This window comes from Taeniopygia guttata, chromosome 6 (genome assembly GCF_048771995.1).
Source record: "Taeniopygia guttata chromosome 6, bTaeGut7.mat, whole genome shotgun sequence".
Classification (NCBI taxonomy): Eukaryota; Metazoa; Chordata; class Aves; order Passeriformes; family Estrildidae; genus Taeniopygia; species Taeniopygia guttata.
The window spans coordinates 34,261,072-34,282,556 of NC_133031.1; the positions used below are offsets into that span (position 1 = coordinate 34,261,072).

At 43.8% G+C, this 21,485-nt stretch overlaps 1 protein-coding gene across 1 annotated transcript in view; it reads right to left on the reverse strand.

The window, feature by feature from the left end:
• ADAM12 (ADAM metallopeptidase domain 12) overlaps positions 1-21,485 on the reverse strand; it is a 178,398-nt gene that overhangs the window by 146,537 nt on the left and 10,376 nt on the right. Inside the window, exon 2 of the mRNA XM_002190169.6 lies at positions 13,558-13,691. Within this exon, the coding sequence (XP_002190205.5) occupies positions 13,558-13,691 (134 nt within the window). The remainder of the gene's footprint in view (positions 1-13,557; positions 13,692-21,485) is intronic.

Consider the following 21,485-nt stretch of genomic DNA (forward strand, 5'->3'; position numbering starts at 1 on the left):
AAAACAAGCCAACATTGCCTTTGAAGCCTTCAAACAGAGACTAGACTCTTTGTCTAAATTGTTTAGTAAATAAGGCTGTGAAGAATTTGAAAATACTTTTTTTTTTTTTTTAACACAGAAATATAAAAGTCTCCCTTTGTTATCTGCCTCAAAGTAATTGAATTATTGGGAATATTGTACACAATAATGGGGAGCTCCAGAAGACACTGATTTCATCCACATCAGCCAAAATAGCTGCAGCAGCTGATCCTCCTGCAATTTAAAGCTGTGCAGTGGTGGCACAGGTAATATCCACACTTGGAATAGCCTTTATTTCTTTTACATTATGCTTTCTTTTTTTTGCCCCCTCAATGCCTTATCCTAAAATTAGAACAACTCCATCTCCATATATGAAGTTTATGGCTTTGCTGAGCCCATCACAAGGACACACTGATAAAGCCTCTGCTCCTAAATGAAATTCCTCCCTAATAACCTGTCCTAGAAAAGCAGAGCACTGATAAGAGTTTCACTCCTTGCTGTGCATCCTCCCTCTCCACTGCTTGATTTTCTGATTTCATTTCTATGCCAGATCTTGCTGTAGCCTTATTCAGCTGCTTTTTCCTCACAGAGTTTTGCAAAAAACCAAATTCAAAGCCTGGTTTGAGAGCTGAATGCTGAGATAAGGTTGGAGCTGTGTAAGTAAAGATAGAGATCTTAATATATAGAGATATACATGCACATATATTGATATATATAGATATATGTACATATATTGATATATAGATAGATATATAGAGAGATATATCCACTCCATTAATACAAATAAAGGAAAATTCAGCACTGTGGTGCTCCCTACAAATAAAATTACTCAAATCCAGCTGCTGTTGTCTCCATCTCACACAGATTTAGAGAAACTGCTAAATATTAATTCAGTGAAGGCTCTGAAATTAGAGCTGATTTCTATTCTACACATCAAGATTTCTTCTTAAATCAGTTAATAGATGTATGGAAGTTGGATAATATTGATAAATGAAATTTTAAAAAAATTGGTGCTTGGTGATTAAACTGCATGGTTGAAAGAAGTAAAAATGTACATATAAATGAGAGATACATAATAAACCAAAATATTAATAATCAAAATATTTCTTAAATTCAAGTGTTTTCATGTCCCTGTAGATTTCCATCAAAGAAAGGTGATTGTCTAAACTTGGACTCATCATACCCTCTAAAAATTTCAGTTAATGCCCTTCACAATATTTACAAGATGTTTTCAAATTGCCTCCAAGTTTGCAACAGTGACAATCCTCATGCTCAGCACTGCAACCACTCATTCTCTTTCATTACTTGAGACCTAAAAACTTCAAAATATCTATTCACTTGTTCAAACAACACATATGGGTTTTTTCCAGACGTGCAAGACATCCCTCCTACCCCAGAACAGCAAATTCCTGGCTCCTAAAGGCTGCACAACCAAAGAAAAAAACACAAATAACACTTTTGGTCTGAAAAGGGCATTACAAAAATCAAATTGATGCCCCATTGCCTGGGTTAAATTTATTCCCATTTTATAGATGAGAAGAGGCAGAACAATAAAGGGAGATTTTTGACTGCACAAAGCAAATAATTCAGGTTCCCATCTTTAAAATCCCAAGGGTTTCCATCACTTCCTAAATCTGCCCCTGTGCCGAGCAGTGTTCCCAGGCTCCTGACCCTGAGCCTCCCTGGAGCTGCATTTTCCTTTCTTTTCTCTCTCCTCTGGGGTTCCTGGGAAAGATCCTGCTCTGGAGGGTTCCCACAGATCACATTTTAAACCAATCCAGCCCTTTTTTCCCTTTATAATCAAAACCCCATAGCAGCTGGCAATTCCACGCTGAGCTCGTAAGGAAAAAGGGAGTCAAATATTGAGAAATATCTTTTTGCTTCAATTGGAGCCTTTTACAAGCAGAAATTAAGTAATAAATAGAAACTCAATAAAGCATGAAATGTAGTACTTGATGTTTAACTGTAGGCATTGAAATTGATTTTAGTTTCCCTCTGCAGGGTGTGCTTTGGGGTTTTGGTTGGGGTTTTTATGGATGCCACTCATTCATTCACAGGGATTTACACACCTCAGTAGCTCCTCCATGAAAAACATGACATCTCTTGGCAATAAAAGGTTAAAATTCACTTTGCCCTCTGACTATAACAGAAATACCTTTGCAAGCTAATGATTGTAACAGGCTGCTCTGTTCCTGAATAAACATTCTAGGGATTTCCTGAGGTGTTGTTTTGTTTTGTCATTTCTTTTTATTTTTTTTTCCCCATCTTTTTAATTGAGGGAAAAGAATTTGGAGGGCACAGCCAGCTTGGATGGTCTTTCAGTCAGAAATGTGTATATTTTGTCTTTTTATACACTTTTCAAACTGAAAAAATTACATTTACACAGCTTCTGGATATTCATTTTATAGGGAAAAAAAAATCTTTAAAGCTTCTCCAACTCATCTCCTTCTGCCAGCTTTCCTGGCCAACTCTTTCTTAGTAATGCCAGTAAATGCCAAAAAAAGTCTGGTTTCAACAACGTTTCTGTCTGTTGAAACCAAGAGAGAGTCAGTTTCTGTTGGATACACTGAATTTAGGGATCCCACTCTTTCTCCTGGAGGGAGTGGGCAATGCTAACACTGCTTTGAGGGCAAAATTCCTCTTGTTGACTTTTCCTGCAGCAGATCCATGTGCAGAACTTCCTTTGCAAGGCAGGTTCAGCCCTGCCAGGGCCAGGGCCCTTTTTTGGGGCAGGGAGGCTCTTGGCTGTCCCAATTCTCACATCTCAGAGCTTTTGTCTCCCTGCCCCTCGCCAGCAGCGTTTCTGTCCCAGGACAGGCTGTACCTCACAGGGAAACAGCAGAGAGGAATGGGTGAAGCTAAAATAAATCAAGGAGGACACCAGGGTGGGATTGCATCCAGAATTGTTGCCTGGAGGAGCCTGCCATGCCCAGCACTCCCAGGGATGAAGCATGCCAGAAAATAGCACCCAGCAAGAAATCAACACAATTGGGCATCTCAGAGAAGATCTGGCCCTGCTGTCCCCAGGCAGCAGCTCTGGCTAAAAATCTTTGCTCCTGTGCTTGCTGAGGTGGTCTCAGCTAGTAAAATTCTTCTAAATATTAAAATTATTTATAGGTTTCATTTTAACTCGGAATGTAAAATGCTGCCACCTCAGAAGGAGGCAGAGCTGTGGATGCTCTGCTCCTAAAAGAGTTCAAGGCCAGGCTGGAGCAGCCTGGGACTGTGGAAGGTGTCCCTGCCATGGCAGGGGTGGCATGGGATGAGCTTTAAGATCCCTTCCAACCCAAACCATTCTGGGATTCCAGGAATCACTCCAGACAACGATGACTGGCTGGGAAGGGCTTGGCAGGTTCACCCCAAAAAAACCATTTTTATTCAGGGAATGCTCCTCAAAGGATGTGGTCAGTGGAGAGAGAAGGAACAAAAGAGGAGATGAACCCTGCCAAGGAACCACCCTGGTGGAGGAGAGGCTGGGAGAGGAAGGGGGAAGGAACAAGGTCACACAGCAGAAGCCAAATAAAGTTGATCCCAAGGCAGGACTGAGGAGCTCCTCATTTCCTGAGCCCCAGAGGAAACAGCACATCCATTCCCATCTTGGACCTGGGCACAGCATCAGGGGCAGGGGACAGAGCTGGGGATCTAAATGGAGCTAAACAGCTCCATAGCACAGTGATGGGGACACTGGGCAGAAACAGCCCTATAGCAGTGCCACCAGCACATTGTCACCAGCACAGTGATGGGGACACAGAAACAGCCCCACAGCAGTGTCACCAACACATTGTCACCAGCAGTTATGGGGACACAGAAACAGCCCCACAGCAGTGCCACCAGCACAGTGATGGGGACACAGAAACAGCCTCACAGCACAGTGATGGGGACACTGGACAGAAACAGCCCCACAGCAGTGCCACCAACAATTATGGGGACAAAGAAACTGCTCCATGTCATTGTCACCAGCAGTCATTATGGGGACACAGAAACAGCCCCATAGCAGTGTCACCAGCACAGTTAAGGGGACACTGGGCAGAAACAGCTCCAGGAATTGCCACCAGCACAGTTATAGGGACACAGAAATAGCCCCATAGCAGTGTCACCATCACATTGTCACCAGCACAGTTGTGGGGTCACAGAAACAGCCCCACAGCAGTGCCCCCAGCAGTTATAGGGACACAGAAACAGCCCTATAGCAGTGCCACCAGCACATTGTCACCAGCACAGTAATAGGGACACAGAAACAGCCCCATAGCAGTGCCACCAGCAGTTATAGGGACACAGAAACAGCCCCACAGCAGTGTCACCAGCACAGTGATGGGGACACAGAAACAGCCCCACAGCAGTGCCACCAGCAGTTATGGGGACACAGAAACAGCCCTATAGCAGTGCCCCCAGCAGTTATAGGGACACAGAAACAGCCCCATGTCATTGTCACCAGCACAGTTATGGTGACACTGGGCATAAATACCCGCAGCACATCAGCACCATCAGAGTTATGGTGGCAGTGGGCAGAAACAGCCCCAGCACATCCTTGATCCTTCATCAAGTCCAGGAACACCCTGCAGCTCTGGCAGCAGCCCCAGCACACCCACAATATTCCATGGAAATGCATCTCACAAGGATTTCACCCCCAGCCTCTCCAAGCTCCATCACCCAGCCCCTCTGCCAGGCTGGAAATTGCAATATTCAGCTCCAAAATCTCCATTTTCCTTTAGAGCTGTGTCCTTGAGGAAAGACACCACACAAGTGGGACACACCAGTTCCACGAGATGAAAATTGAACACAAACTTTCTGCTGCAATATCAAAATGATACAGATAATTTTTACCTCATCTTACACAAGCTTTTTGAAAGCAGCTGGCAGAGTTTTTTGGCAGTCGTTTTATTTCTAGAAAAATACCAACACTTTGAATGGCTTTTATTGTCAAGATATTCCTGCTGCATTTTAAAAAGCCTTATTATCAATCCTAATTATTTTTTTATCAGGCTTTAAACTGCATATAACCTCTTTGACTCCTCATTACAATTCTGGAAAATGAGAAATATTCCTATAGAAGAGGCAAATCAACTGGGGCTTGAGCAAATCATATTGAAATAGAATTATAATTCAACAACAAAGGCACTGGGCTTGTTAGCTGTAGGACTCAGTGGATTGACCAGCTCAATTTACTTCTTCACTCCTAAAATATACACTGAGAACAACTCAATTTACTGTGGCTTTCTGAAATAAGGGTCTTCATCACAAAATATGTCAGCAGCTCATGGTTTCCCCTGCTCAGAGGATTTCAGTCCTTGGAAAAGCCCCAAGTTTTGTTGCTGTTCCAAGTCCACCAAGGACTCCTTGCAGGAGTTGCACATTCCAGGTACCAGGGGTGCTTGGTGGGAGAGAGCCTGCTCTAGTCTGGGCTTCACTCTGACCCAAGGCACTCACAACTGGAATTAAGAACAAGGGAGATTCTCCTGCCTGTAAAAAAAAAATCAAAAAAAAAATCACATGCTCAGAGCTGGAAAGCAAAGCATTCCTTTAATCCAACACTGAAATTCATACCTTACACTCGCAAGATCTGTTGCAAGAGACGTGAAATAGCCAAGTATAAGCTAAATTAATTCAATATGAAAATGCCTCAGTACAAGCACTTTATAAACCCAGCATAAGGCAGGAACTTAGGTTTGGATTTTAATCCTAAATTAAAGGGTGTCTAATGTGAACTGCATCATTAAAATAAAAATATTTCCCCCCTATTTTATTGCAGAAAGTGTGATCTGTTTGTTTGTGGGGTTGGTTTTTGTTTTTTGGGTTTTTTGTCTGAAATGCCAGCCTGAAAACTGAAGTTAAAGTGGATTATTTCAGCCCCATCAGCTTTTGAAGGATTGCTGGAGCTGGGATCTGAGACGCTACCTCATAGCTGGTGGGTCCCAACCAACCCTCTGCAGAGCCCCTGGCCACGAGGGCTGGTACTGGGAGGCAGAGCTCCCCACCATTATATCACTGGTGATCTCCCCTGGCCAAGTATGACAGAATTCCTCCAGCAGCCCAGCGTGGTCCAGGCTGATGAAGGGGAATTTCACCCTAAGGAAAGCTGCAAACCCCCACGGAGAGCAGGAGGTGTCTGCTGGGCTGTTCCTACAAAGCTCTCCATTTTCTGCTCCTTAAAACATCCAATTTCTGCTTCATCCAATTTCAGAAAATTTCATTTTCTGCTCCTTAAAACATCCAGCACTTCCAACAATACCTGAGCATGAATGCTCAACTTAACACGCTGTATCACTTAGGCTAAAAATGCAATGGGCTCTTTTTTGGGATGAATCCCAGTTGCTTGACACTTCCCAGTATGCAGGAAATGAATCCTCGTGTATCTAGCTGGAACCAGGGCACTGATTCAGTGCAGACAGAGAAAAGAATTTTCCCCACTCAATCACCAGCACTAAGTTTTCATTGGTGATCCCAGCTCCAGGAATTTCTCAGCCCCGGAGCTGCTGTGTGAGCTCCAGTGAGTCCCTGGAACCAGGACACACCTACCAGCACTGCTGAAAAATGACATGAATTAAATTATCAGATGGATCAATCAGTTAAACGAGGTTGGATGGGAGGAAGGGAACGTGTTTTCCTCCTTTTGGATGAGGTGGGGTGAGAGGGGAGGCTTTGAGCTGCTTTGGCTCAGTGGGACACAGAAATTCCCTGACTGCCAGAGGAGGTGCCACGCTCCCTTCCCTGATTGTGTCCATGCAAAACTTATGCTGCTTCCAAATTAAACAAACACACCAGAGTTATTAACTAATGGAGCATATTTGCACTCATTATTCCTCAGAGTGGCCCTACAAGGCAGGAGTGTGGGTATAAGGAAAAGCAAAAGAAATATCAGATTGTTTACCAGGCTATGAAATTAATGACTTCCAGGTTATTAATTAGAGGCTGAAGGAGAGGATCTCCCAGGGAAGGTTGTGGAGGATTAGTGCTGTTCCTCTGGCTGTGCCAAGCTGCATTCCCAGCTGATGACACAGCTCGTGGAGAGAGCACAGCTCTGCCTCTTATAGTCGATGCTCATGAGTCATAAAAAATATGGAGAGCACTATAAATTCTGGTTATGCCTCTCTCTCTCAAGATATGTAAAACAACCGTGTAAAAGAGCTATGAAAGCCGTCCTCTCAGCCTTCAAAGCCTTGTTTAAGCAGCACTGTATGATTCCCCTTAATACAATTGTCAGGAAGTCTAAACTTTGGTAATTATTTCAAATGAAAAGGAACAGCAGGAGGCTCGGTGGAAGGGAATATAAACAATTATCACTTGCACGAAGGCTATGCCAGTCATGAAATAAACTTGAACGGGTTTGCTCTTGAAAACACTGAGCTCTAAATCAATTATCTGACAGAGTGAGCCCCTCAGCTGGGAATTAAGGCCTGGGAGAGCCACACAAGGGGTGCAGCAAAGAGGGGAAATGGGAACCAGCACGGAGAGCTGCCCTGGGAGGATGGGGAGGCACAGGGTGCCCAGGGCAGCTGGGGCTGTCCCTGGATCCCTGGCAGTGCCCAAGGCCAGGATGGAACAGCCTGGGACAGTGGGAGGTGTCCCTGCCATGGCAGGGGGACAAAAATGATAAACTTTGGGTCCTTTCCAGCCCAAACCATTCCAGGATTCTGTGAGTCTGTGTGATGCTCTGGTAAGTTGCTAATAAAACTGGAACTGGTGTGGAGACCAAAACTCTGGGTAAGACCCTGGCTATCGCTGCTTTGCCTCAGTTTGCAGCTCCCAATGTGTTCTCAAATCTCCAGCATTACTATTATTAATCTCCAGCTTTTTAAAATTTTTAAAGTTATTTCCTCTTCTTGCCAACGGTGTTTTGGCAAAAATATCCCAGTTTTAGTATGTGTTGAACTAGGGCCTTAGAATGAAGGCATAAAATAATGCAAAAAGGTGAAAAGCATCAGTGTAACACCCAATAGATGTGATAAATCTGGAGAATCATAAAGATAACCAACAACTGTCAGAGCTGATGATGCTTTTATAGCTAGCAGAGAATTTCACACTGAGATTCACGTAATCAGTGCCCAGAATTCAACACAAATAATCAAGATTCTGATGTTTGCTCCTGAATACAATCCATGGCACAATGCTTAGGAGTGGGGCAGGCAGGGATGCAAAAGCTGCTTCTTCAGGAGCACAGGGAGATGCAATGCATGCTAAGCAGCAGGAAATGGTAATCCTCTGCCACTTCACATGCACAATCTTAGAGCTGTGACAAGTGCACACTTAAAAACCAGAAGAAATATGGTCTAAATATATATTTTATAGCTGGCTTTCATCTTTATCTTCGCATTTCATTGCTAGAGTTTATATTCAAAGCATAACATAACACCAAGAAAGAAAAAAAAGAGTGTTGCTACAAGAAAAGCAACTCTGCCTTCTCATCTTTCTTTCTCCCTTTTTTAAAAAAACCCTTCTTTAAGATTTCAATTTGCAGCCCTTGATTTATTCCAGCCTGGGCAAGGGAAGGAAACTGATTCACACGAGCTCAGAATCTGGCCTTGAGTATTTCAGCTTGGCAAAGCAGTGTTGCTGGTCCCTGAAATCCACTGCCCCCTCCCCAAAGGGGAGAAGAATTTCTGATTTATTTGGATTTAGAGTCACTGGTGTTGGAGTGAGAGCTGGAAATGTCCTGCAGGTCTTGCCATCCTCTCTGCCCACCAAGGGCACCTTTCTTTCTTTTCCTCTGCTTGTCTCAAACTCCAACACAACCCCAATTTCCTGGAGTGTGGGAAGCCACAGAACAAGAGGTCTCACTCTCTGCGTGGTGGGGGAGAGGTGATTTCCCAACCTGTGTTTATATATTGAGGTCAGTGACAGTATTTTAAAAGAGTCCTGTGAGGCTCACAGTGATCCAGGTGGATTAAGGGTCTAACCCAGCGACAGGTACATTGTGTGCAGCTACTTTGCCACTGTTAATTGTTTTAAAGAAGTCACACAGCAAAATTTGCTCATTGACTTACCTACTCCTCAAGTTTGACATCAAAAATCAAATTCCCTGTCTGAAATTCCATCATTTGAAAGCAACCTGGGCTGGCAACTTGCAAACTCAAATCAAGTTCAAGCATTTCAGGGCTTTCCAGCTTCTCAAAGGGATTTTTAGGAGCCACGCTCAGCTCCAGGCTGCAGGTGCTCAAACACCTGCTCAGGTTCAGCTGCATTCCCATTTATTTTTGTGACTGGCATCTGTATCCTGGCTGGAGCACCCACAGGTTAATTAATATTGCACTTGGACAGGCACAGAGATCAGGATCACAAAATATCCATATCCATCAAAACGTGCAAAATATCCCCCAGAAAGGAAAGCTGCACCTAACTTGCCCGTGTGCTCTTAGAAAATTGAGAGGATTAAAATCTTTCAAAGCACTTGGTCCTGATTGTCTTTGCAGGTGCCAGCAATGGGGTGACAGATCATACACAGGCAGGAGCAGAGAAAACCCCACACCTGAGCTGCCACACCCTGAGCTCTCTGTGCTCACCTGCACAGCTGATCACATCAAACCCTCCCAAAACACTTTCCATTTCTCAGGAACTTTGTGCATTTTACAATCTGGACCAAAGCCTGGCTCAAAAGGCAGCTCCACTAAGCTCTGTCCCTCTGGGAACACGAGTGCCAGCCCAGGGCAATGCCACACCAGGATCCCCCCAGCATTCCAGCTTTTCCATGCCTGCCCTGCCAGGCAGCATTTCCCACTGTGCTGAGCTTTAAAACAGAATTTTAACAGAAGCATTTTAACAGAAACAGAGCCAAAAGCCCCTTAATGCCCACGTGAAACATCTCCTGCCTGGCTCCTGGCTCCCCCAGAGCAGGGATGTGCTGCAGGCTCCGCAATAACACCACTGATATTACCTGACCCAGAGCTCCTGTGCTGCAGGGATCTGGCACACACCAAGCCCTCTGTGTCCCTAACAGGGTGTGAGGATAAAAGCTGAAGCCAAACAGATGGTCTTCAAAAAAATCTTCCCTCAAGTGTTCTGTGTACTAAAACATCACTTACCCAAACTCTCATCAAACTTGGCTTGATTTGTGAATCGCCAGCCAAGTTTGGAAGAAAAATATTCAGCTGGAAATATGTGGTAGGGGGGGAAGAGGGTTTTTTTTTGCTGCACTTAAATAATATAAAATGAAACCATTTCGTTCAAACCTTAGAAATATTTAAGAAAAATAGAACCCAACCCTCGTGTGTTTAAAGCAAGCACTGAGGTGGGGGGTGGTAATCAACACAGGACGCAAAGTGCTGAGCAAATGAAAAAAGAGAAGTGGAAGGACAACTGGAGCTCTAATGTATAATGACCTATCAACACATGCTGTAATGCACACAGAATTTCAGGGAAGGAGGAAATCACATCTGCAGGGAATATGGGCAGCTATTGTTTGAAGCATGGGGTGATGTTGCACAACCCTTCAGGGCCCGATCCCGTTGCCACACGGCCCCAAATGTGGCATTTTCACCTCAGCAGCAACAACTGGACACTCCAAATAGCAGCCACTCGTTTTAGCAGCCTGCTCAGCATTGGCAACTGAATATTATATCCAGGTAATAGAAGAATTAGGTACCAGCAAAATATTCCCACTGAAAATCATACATTTTCTGAATTGTAAAACAAAAAAAAGATGCCAGGAGAAACCTGAGCAACCCCAACTAAACAAACAGCATCACACAGTTGTACAAACTGATGTGTTTTCATAGCAGCTTCTTTTAAGTATCTATATTTTAGTTTTAAAATGTTCACCCCTATCCCAGATGATGATAGGCCAAGGGGAAAAGGCCCCAAGTTGTGCTCAGGTTGGATTTTAGGAAATAATTTTTCACTGGAAGAACGGAGAAGAATTGGATGAGGGTTCCCCAGGGCAGTGCTGGAGTCTCCATCCCTGGAAGCCTTAAAGGAATGACTGGATGTGGCACTCAGGGCTGGGGTTTAATGGATAAGGTGGTGCCCAAAGGTTGGACCTGATCACCTTGGGAGGATTTTCCAGCCTAAAAGATTCTTCGATTCTACAAAAAGTGCTGGCATCAGCATGGGCATCTTTTAAACAGGAAAAAAGCAACAACACTTCTGAAATGACGCCACCATGAAACCCTGGCCTTGGTTTGATAGAGCTTTGACTTGAGCTGGGGAAGGTGGAGAGAAAAATTGACCTGCCCAGTAAATGATCAGTTCTCTCCAGGCATGAAACACTTAATCTACACTTAGGAAACCCCTTTAAATTCTTGAAATAGAAATACATATAAACCCCTTAAATTTCTTTGAATATAATTGAAATACTATCTGAATTTTAAATTGGGGTTTGCCTCCCACTAATTTAAACTTTCATAGGAAGCACCCAAATCATGAGATGTCCTTGAAAAACCACCTCCCAAGTGTATTAAAGTAAAATCTGGTTAGAGATAAGCATTTTTTCTTTTTTTTCCCCTCAGTAAATGGAATTTCCTCACTGCTGCTGAGCAGTTCTGTGTGTTTGTGCCATTAGACAGTGTGAATTATCTCACATTTTTTGCACAGTGTAGGCCCTCAACCAGAAAGTCATTAGCTTAATAATCATTGCTGACAGATTCCAAGTGAGAGATTCCAACAGATACTGCAGCGACTCCTGGGGTAAATAAAAGGACAGTTTTATCTCCAAGATGGGAGAGAAGGCTGCCCTAAATGATGAGTGTGCTTTCCCAGGGACTAATTGTTAAGCAGGAGTATTTACAGTGAAAGGGTTGGGGAATGGGGCCATCATTGCCAGGCAATTATCTGTACACAAATAACTTTAATCCTTTGGCACTTTTATAGCCACTCCATTCTTTATTTTACCATATATCCTATTGCAATACCATTCCCCTCTCCCAAGTACATGCTTTTTTTGACTTCATATACGATTAAAAGAAAACAGAGGAACACTTTGAAACGAGTTGAAGAACAATAGATCCCATTTAGCCATCAAATACAGCAGTATTTAACTTTTGTGCTTTTGATCAATATTTATGTGACAAGCTATTCATTACTCTCCTCCTCTACCACTGAAGCTGTTGTGCTTCCCACAGCCTGATGTGCACTTTTGTGTATTTAATTTATAAGTTTCCACGGAAAAGAAGTATTCAAAGGGGAAAAAAAAAGTGCTGATACAGCACGTGGATCTTTCTACCAAGCCACAAATCTTTTCTAGTGTTCATCTTAAACTGAAAGTAATTCTGGGAAACAAATTAACGATATAAATCACATTATCATTACTCACGGAATGATACTGGGTTGTAACTCTCTCAGAGAGCTCCAGTGAGGAGCTAAAAGGCCTCTCTCTATATGGAGAATGCCTGTTTCTAATTAAATAATCTAAAAATAGAGTTGCACATACATCTAGGACCAAGCCATCTGTGTTATCTCTCCAAGATAAGCCATTCTACACCCACTCTGATATCCCTTTCATCACTGCACAGATTCAGAACTGGGCCTGGCCCTTCTTTCCTATTTAGGCAGGGACAGAGGAGAAGAAGGAGAAATTTTAATCTAGACAAGCTTTTTTTGAAAGTCAGAGCCCTTGTTTGGAAATATCTTTTCACACCTACTTGTGTCAATCAGCGATGTGATCCAAAGCCACGTCCTGCAAGCAGTGGCAGTAGTCAAGCAGGATTTCTCCATGGAATACTTTCCCAATCCAACAAAAAAAGCTGTTTCTAATTGGCTCTCTGGGCTTTTTGCATTGTTTCTGCTTAGGCTTTTTCCTCTCTCTTTTTTTTTTTTTTTTTTTTTTAACTATTTAAAAACTTTACTTTTTCCCCTCCTCATCCAGATAATTAAAAGAACAACATAAAAAGCGAGCTGGAGTCAAACTGGACCTGAGTTAAAAGGTTGGGTAGGAGATTCCCAGGATACATTTGGTGATAATAAACAACAAACTGTCCTCATACTTCAGAAAGGAGACAAAACCCAGATTTTTATTTTTTTTTTCCTAGTTGCAGCTTCCTATATGCTTCACAAACATCTGGGGGGAAGAAAGGAGGAAACCTTATCAGGGCCTGTCAAGAAGGGGAAACAATTCCTGAGCCAGTGGCAGATCCTGCCCTTGTTAGGAGAGGGGAAGCAGAGTGTGAAGGGAGAGTCACCCCTCACTCCCAGCCCAGCACAGGGGATGGAATTTGGGGGTGTCCCATGGGATAATTAAGCCCAGATAATGCCTCAGGCTGCAACCTGGTCTCTAAATTCCTTGCTGTCAGACTGTGTTTACTCCAACAAACCTGTTTGGTGTGCTTGCCCCTCCCTCAGTTTTCCTTTTGCTGTTAAATTGCTATTATTTCACTTTAAACTTTCATTTCTGCCATCAGAAAGAGGAATGCATCTCTGCAGGAACAAGGTATTCATTTCAACCAAAGACCTTACCCATTTATTAAATTAAATAAGCAGCAATTTCAGACATGTGGCAACAACTATATAAAAACACTCTCATAACCTATTGGATGAAAATGCATTAAATCCTCCCTACAGCCTTCAAATTGTTACACACCTCAGAATAAACAAATAGGCAAAATGAAGACTAACCTTTGAATAAATGCCATTCACTGGTCTCCACTGTTCTCCATTCAAAAGGAAGGGAATTGTTATCTCATAATCTTTGGGCTGGTCCTTTGACACCTGCAGCCTTGGGGACTCCACTTGGCTGGCCACATTCTCACCTAGGGACAGGGAGAAGCACTTCAGGTTAGCTGGGAAGAGCCTCTGACAAGGTGAACTTTGCTATTGGAGGGATCTGGCAGCATATTCAAAAGGAAATCAATCATTCAGGAAAAGGGTTAAAAGTGAAACTCGTAATGGATGTGGAAAACCTACAGGAATTTCAGAGAGAACCCCAGGGGCTCAGGGGAAGGGTTGGAGGGGGATTAGATGGTGGCAGCAGAAGACAAAGGCTGCACATTTAGAGATATCAGGATGCAAGGATATCATCGTGGAGGATGCACAGTCTCATTAGTACAGGAAAAAAAAGGTCTGGAAGAGAAAGAGAATATAAATTCATTGAAATAACACTCTACTCCTACACAGGCAGATGACTTCCATTCATACCACCAGGTCAAAAAGCTGTTTGCATGCAGCATTTATCAAGTGTTTTTCCTCTCCCTAAACACATTAATGGCATTGTGCCTGTCCAGGCAGAGCCCTAAAACCAATATCACAGGACAAGAGCTGGAAAAATAACAGAATAAATCAAAGAGAAGACAGGGATGGCTTCCAGGTGCCACAGGATAGTCAAAACTCTGCTGGGGTTTGCCACACTCTGTGCTCACCTAATGCTCTCATGAAGGATGAAGAGTCATATTCTGAGCAGAATACCCCCATTTAATCACTGTTAGGATTAGCTTAAAAACATCTGTGCTGTCACTATGGCTAAGCCAACGTGAGCAGAAATAAAATCTGGTATTTTTCACCGTGCTTGTAAAAATACAACACTTTACCTAAAACACACCAAAAAACACAGCGAAACAAAAAGTGTGCAACCAAATAAACAAGAAAACCAAATAAAACAAAAATGCCAAATAAAAAGATAAAATACATTGGAGAGAGGGAAGTAAGTTGTTTGTTATACAGAGTTCTTACACCCCTTTAATGCAGCCCAAGTGACTGAGGGCTGGCAGGACACAGTGTCAGCCCTTAGAAGAGATGACCCAAAGCTGCCCAAGATTTGGTTCTCCCCTGGGGAGGCACATGAGGCACCATCTCCTCAGCCTGGGAGGGTCTAGACAGAATTCCAAGCCTTTATTCTCATTATCAGGCAGGAAGCTCCCTGCTCAAACAGGAATTTATGAAGCATATCTCAGCAAAATGAGAAAAGTTTGGCTCCAGCCCTGCTCTCCTTTCTCCTTGGCCCACTTGAGCAATCTCAACCACACAAATTAAATGACTCAGACCCTTCTATTATTTTGTAGGATTTCCATAATGAAAGTGTCTCAAGATCCAAGTCTTCAGAGCCCCTTGGAGGATCCTTGTCCTCCCGTGGATGCATTTTCTGCACAGATTCCATGTAGTCTGACACCATGGGGCTGCCAGGGTGACTTCAGGAAACATCAAAGTCTCCCTGACACTCCTCCATGTGCCTTTCCTGACCATTCTGCAAAGCATGAACCTCCCCAAAACAGCAGAAAAAAGGGAGGAAAAGAGCTTTTGTGCACAGATGTGTCATTCCCTAAGCAGCCAGCCTGGTCTGGGAGTGCAACAGCTACAAAAATACAATGGGAGAAGGGAGGAAAATCCACAGCAAGTGTGGTTCAGTTTTGCCACTCCTACTTCTCTTCCATCCCAATGAAGTGATGCTCGTGGTGCACGACAAAGCAAAGTTACAATGAGCAAATCTCATCTTCCACACGTGCTTATTTATCTGCTGAAAAGGCTCATTGTGCAGAAGTGTTGATAGCCTGGAGACAGACATCAAGACAGGTTTATAGGCAGCAGTTATATCTTTATTGGAAAAGATAATTTATTTGGGGGGAAACAAAGCAGACAAGCTTCAGGGTTTGCAAATCTTCTGAAGCCACAGCATTTATAAAACATGAGATCAATTTCTGTCTAGTTGCTTTCCCTGAGCCAGATACTTGGCTGCTTATCTGAATGTTTTTATTTAAATTATTGGGTGTGATAAAAATCACAGCTTCCTGTGGAAGGCAGAGGAAGCACTGCAGCCCAATTTTGGGCCTCATTCTGGAGAGAATTTGGGCACATGCATTGTGCACTTGCTTAACTCCCAGCTGCCCTCAGAGTGATAAAAGCACAGTACGGTGCCTTTTTTATATCAAATAATGTTTTTTTAAATGAAATTTCATTATATTTATGGACTGGGTATATTTCTGAAAGACTGCAAAACAAAGAAACCTGAATAATAGCTGATAAATAAACTCTAACCCAGTCTTTAAATTAAAAATAAAAAAGAAAAAATGAAAGGAAAAGGAAAAGGAAAAGGAAAAGGAAAAGGAAAAGGAAAAGGAAAAGGAAAAGGAAAAGGAAAAGGAAAAGGAAAAGGAAAAATGGGGAAGATAAATAGTTAAATCCTTTAAATAGGTTTCTGCAGCCTGATTGCGAAGCTTTGAAGAACACAGGGCAAAAAATAAGGGATCATAGCCAGGGAAGAGCAAGCCACACTTATCTTGAGTAGGAGAGATCTGAAAGGCCCCTGAGCAATGGCACATGGACATGGGAAGAGGAATATTCTACATCAGGAGGAAAAAAAAAAAACCAAAAATATAAGGAGAGAGTCAGACCAAAAAAATAAAGCAGGAATAATGCAGGAAACTTGGGAAAAAATGGGATAAAACCAGGTGGGTACAAAGGTGGGATAGCTCCTGGTAGCCTGGAGAGCCTTTGGCTCTCACCTGAGCTGGAGCCACCAAGGAATCGATCCCAGACAGGGACACTTCCCCCAATCTTTGCACAGAATCTGAACAAAACCCATCCCCAGCGTCCTTCTGCTGGTTCTGGGAGCCCATCCCTGAGCACAAAGCCAACCCTCCCAGTGAGCATCCCGGGGGCACTGGGAGAGGAGCGTGGGATGGGCCCCACACCTGCACCAAGGAAGGGTTTCCATCCCCCAAAACACCCCCCAGCTCCCAGGGCTGCAGCTCCCCATGCACACAGACCTGCTGCTGTTCCCTCTCTGCATCTCCCTTCCCCCTTTTCAGGAGGATTTCTTTGAAGCTGAACCATTAGAGTTGTTTGTGTTCCATTAATAATGAGGCCTCTTCTCTACAGGGACTCCTGGTACTACAGCAGTATAAATAGTGTAATAATTGAAATCAGAGAATTGAAATTTCTGTACTGTGTCATGAGAGGAGAAGAAAATCAGGCCATCTGCAATAGCAGAAAGTTAGATTAGACCCAGGTTTCCTATCTCCTGTGTCACATGCACCTACTTACTCACCTACTTATTTTCCATTTCAGTGAAATTCTGTCCAGCTCTTCCTGACGCAAGCTCGTCTCCCACTTTTTCACATGAAAAACCTCCCAGTTGTGTCTGTTTTCTATTTTCAGCCTGCACTGAAGGTAATGCTTTTGATCCACAAGCAGCCCACAAGCTGATGCAGCGCCCTTTATTCTCTTTTTTCCCCCCCAGTAATATAAAAGCTACTTTGTACAAATAGTGAGATGAGTAGATGTTACCTGTCAGTGACTTTTGTGTGGCTTAAATATTTTTCATCTGCCATGTACTTCTACAACTTTTCTGCTTTGCACAGTATCATACAAGGGCTTGTTGGCAAAGAATTCAAGAATGGTTTTCATCTTTTTGCTTTTTATTTCAGTTCCTCCAAGCTCTGTGCAAAATAAACTCTGAGAATGTGGTGTGACATCTTTGCTTAGTGGCCACTGCCTCCTGAAAAAACCCAGACACTCTCCAGACCTGCATTTACTTAAAATTAATAAGCTTTTAGTGAGGCAGGGCGATTTATTTGTCCTCATGACAAACAAAGAGGTGAATGCACCCAGTGCTGAGTAGCTCAGGATAAAATGGGATTAAGTGCAAGGAAAATAGGATATATCCCACTAAATGCACATCCCAACCCTGCTGCCAGTGCCCCAGAGCAGGACAGGAGTCAGACCTGGGCTGGTTTATAAACAACATCCATCTCTAGCACACAGATTTACAGAGGAGTAAAAGCTCAGCTGTGATGCTGAGAGTCCTTCCCGCGGGGATGGGCCCGTCCTGCTCCCACAGAGTAATGGGTACACAGAATAAAATGGTTCAGAGAATCCCACAGTGGCTTGGGTGGAGAGGGAATGTCAAATCATCCCATTCCACCCCTTCCACTGTGTCGGAATCTGAGGTATTGTTGATTCTGAGATTGTAGAAAGTCTCTGTCTGTCAGCCCCGCTGCCAAAGCAGAAGCCATAATTGGTCTGTGCTGGTTTCAAGGTTGTTTATTCTGTTTATCTCTAACATGTTCTGCTGCCCTGCCGCAGCTCTGTCCTGCAGGGCAGCGTGTGGGGCTCTGCCCTCAGTGGGATGGTACAAACATTAAATACCACAAACTACCTGTGCTGGATTTACAATAACGTGCCAATATCTGTCACCTACGTTGGACAGTGTGTCCCCAGCCTGAACCAACAGAAAAATGCCAACACCACAGTGAAACATGGAGGGCATGAAGAAGGAGAAAAAGGACAAGGCACACCCAATTTCCTCCATCTTGTCCCCTTTGGACCCCGAATCTAGAATCCTAAAATTTTACTTTTGCACCCGTATCACACTTAATTATTACTGATACCAAACACTCAGAGCTGGTAATTCATCCTGTAAGATTGAAAACTCTTTTCCATGGACAGAGATCACAGCCAGTGTCTCTGGGGGCTCTGTCCAGGGGGGTTCCTGACCCCTGCCAGGGTCCCAGCCCTGCCAGGGCAGCCAGAGGGATGCCCTGGATTCCCACACCACTGCCCCAGGTGCTCCAAGCCACATCCAGCCTGGCCTTGGGCATGCTGGGGATCCAGAGGCAGGCACAGCTGCTCTGGATAACCTCTGTTCTAGTGCCTCAGCACCCTCACATCCAAGAATTCCTTCCCAAAATCCCATCTAAATCTACCCATTGTCAGTTTTCAGCCATTCTCTGTATCCTGTCCCTCCATCCCTTGTCCCCAGTCCCTCTCCAGCTCTCCTGGAGCCCCTTCAGGCCCTGGAAGGGCTCTGAGCTCTCCCTGGAGCTGCTCCTCTCCAGGTGAGCCCCTCCAGCTCTCCCAGCCTTTCCTCACAGGAGAGAGGCTCCAGGATTCTATCAGTCACAAAGTCCTCAAGGACTGACACAGCCCCAGAGCCTCACAAAAGCCCAGCCAAGGTCCCAGTGAAGCTGTGGGGTGTCCATTTCCATCCCAGACTGGAGCTGTGTCTCCTCACACCGTCCCCAAACACCCCTCATGTCCCCCCTGCACTTACTGCTGGGCTATGAAAATTTCAGAAGTGGGGGAATAAAAAAAGATTAAATTAAATTATCCTTGTGTTACCTTTCCTACTACAAACTGACTGAAAATCCTAAGTCACAGCCTGTCCTCGTTTTTCTCTGCACAAAACACCCAAACCACTGGAATAATCTTTGGATTGAAAAGAATAATGGAACAGAGTAATCTTCCTGCAAACTGAAATCAGCAGTGCTCTGTGCCACAGGCAATGCCCTGGAAGTCAGGAAGGACATCCTTTATTCATTTCCCTCTTCATTTTCTTCAGCTTCCTCAGTTTAGTTCTCAGTCTGTGGCATCCATGACCTGGGTGTGTCATTCCTGGCTGTGGAGGAAGGGATTTCCACCTGGCTGCACCCAGCCCTGAGTGCTCAGCCACTGGCACTGGGTTTTTGGGGAGTTCCTGAGGTACCCCAGAGCCTCCACTGCTGCCTGGGGGCCCAGCAGATGGGAAACAGGAGCTTCATCCCCCCCATCAGGGGCTTTTCTCTCCTTTGGGGTGATTCTCCTGCCACCTCCAGAAAAATTCAAACCAGAATTTTTTAATCTAAAATTCCCAAGTTTACACACAGAGGGGAGGACTCGAAATAGGAGTGAATTTAGGAACTTCAGGAAGTTATGGAAGTGAAACAGAGTAAATTTATGGATGTTCATGGAAGTGAAACAGGGTAAGAATTGGAAGGTGCCCACAAACACAGCCCCACAACCAGGCAAGGGAAGGATTTTACCACAGTTCAGTAAGAAAAGATACCAGGATCGGTGTGGATTTTTATCAGCAACCTTTACAAGAGTCCTCCTGAAATCCAGCACTCAGAGGTGGGATATGACTGCTCAGGGAAGGACAGGAATTTACAAAGAACACCCTTAGGGATCATCAGGATTTCTGCTCCTACCATTGCTCCTCAAAGCAGGTGACACCAGAATGACCCACACATGGTCTTGGGGACAACACTGCTCATGCTGCATCAAAAGATGGTGTTTCCAGGGAGTGCCAGAGATCCAAGTGAATCCTGAGAGCTGTGAGAGCATTGCTCCTCACCTGCACTCACAAAAGATGGATTTAACCTGGAGCTGCTGGCTTGGAAAGGCTGCCAGGGAGAGCAGGGAAGTGAAAAGTCTGAATAACAAGAAGGGAACTAAAAGAATTATTTTACATAATCTAGAAAACCAAAGGTGACAGGACCCATGATTGTCCTTAGCTCTCTGTGCTTCTTGGTATTTATCTTGCCAGTGCTGATTTATAGATGGCAGGAGTGTAAAGTGGCTGTACATAAAGTGAGATAGGATTCCAATGTGGAATCACATCCAGCTCTTGTCTATCAAGGAAAACAAAAAGAAAAGAAAAACCAACTTGCTTTGAATGGAAATTGTCAACATTAGGGGTCAGATTATATCATGCCAAAAAAAAAAGTGTCACTTCTGTGGCCAAGGTCTGGGGATGTGATTCCAGTCCTCTGTTTCACTCCACCTTCCAGCAAAAGCCTAAACATTACTCAAATTAAACATCATCCAGGCACAGGCCTTGCTGAAACCACCTAAAATGGTGCCTGCTCTGCCTGAGACAGGAAAAAAATAAACTGGCACTTAATAAAATCAAGAAATAGCAGAATGGTTTGGGTTGGAAGGGACCATAAAGCTCAGCCCATTCCATCCTTGCCATGGACAGGGAACCTTCCACTGTCCCAGGCTGCTCCAGCCTGGCCTTGAACACTTCCAGGGATGGGAATCCACAACTTCCCTGGGCACTAATAGTAAAAAAAAATGCAAACTGTAATTATATTTCACAATAAATGTGCAAATGCTGGAAAATAAACCAGTACCAGATTTCCACTGCACAATAGTTAAACAAAGCCAGCCCCGAGACTGGCATGGGGTCAAAGAAGCAACAGCTTAAATTTTACATCAACCACCAGCTGAGGACACAGACACCCTCAAAAAAAAAAAGGACAAAAATCACCACATTGATAAGATACTTCCCATTATCCCACTTCCAGCACTTCCACAGCTTCATAAAAGGCAGCACAGCACCAGACCCTGCCCTCCTTTATTTATAAGCACAAAAGCCTGGCCAAGATTTGACTGTGCGTAAGTAAAACTCTTATCTCTCTTGCAGTAAAGTTTTTATTAGTTCAAAATCATGAATTATTTTCCCAGCTAACCTTTGCTCCTCTAAGGAGTACATTGATTATTTCTACCAAACCCAGGAAAATTAGTCCTTTCATGGCCTGCTTAGAAAATAAACCATTTTTTAAAAAGGAAAATCTACACACAAAGTTTTACTTGTTTTCTCCCTTATTCCAAATTCCCAAACCCAAAACCTCAGGCATTTAAGCACAAGTAACCCTTGGAAAGCAACTAATTCCATGGATCTTCTTGAGCTTGAATTTTGTCCTTTTTTTCACACTGCAGAAATTACTACTAGTGTGCAAAAATATTTCATACATGAAAAATCAACAAAGGTCTTTGATGAGCCTGAGGAGAGGCAGCAGCAAGATGACTCCATGCATTTCTGAATTTAATTTTCTGTTCTTTTGGCTTCTCAT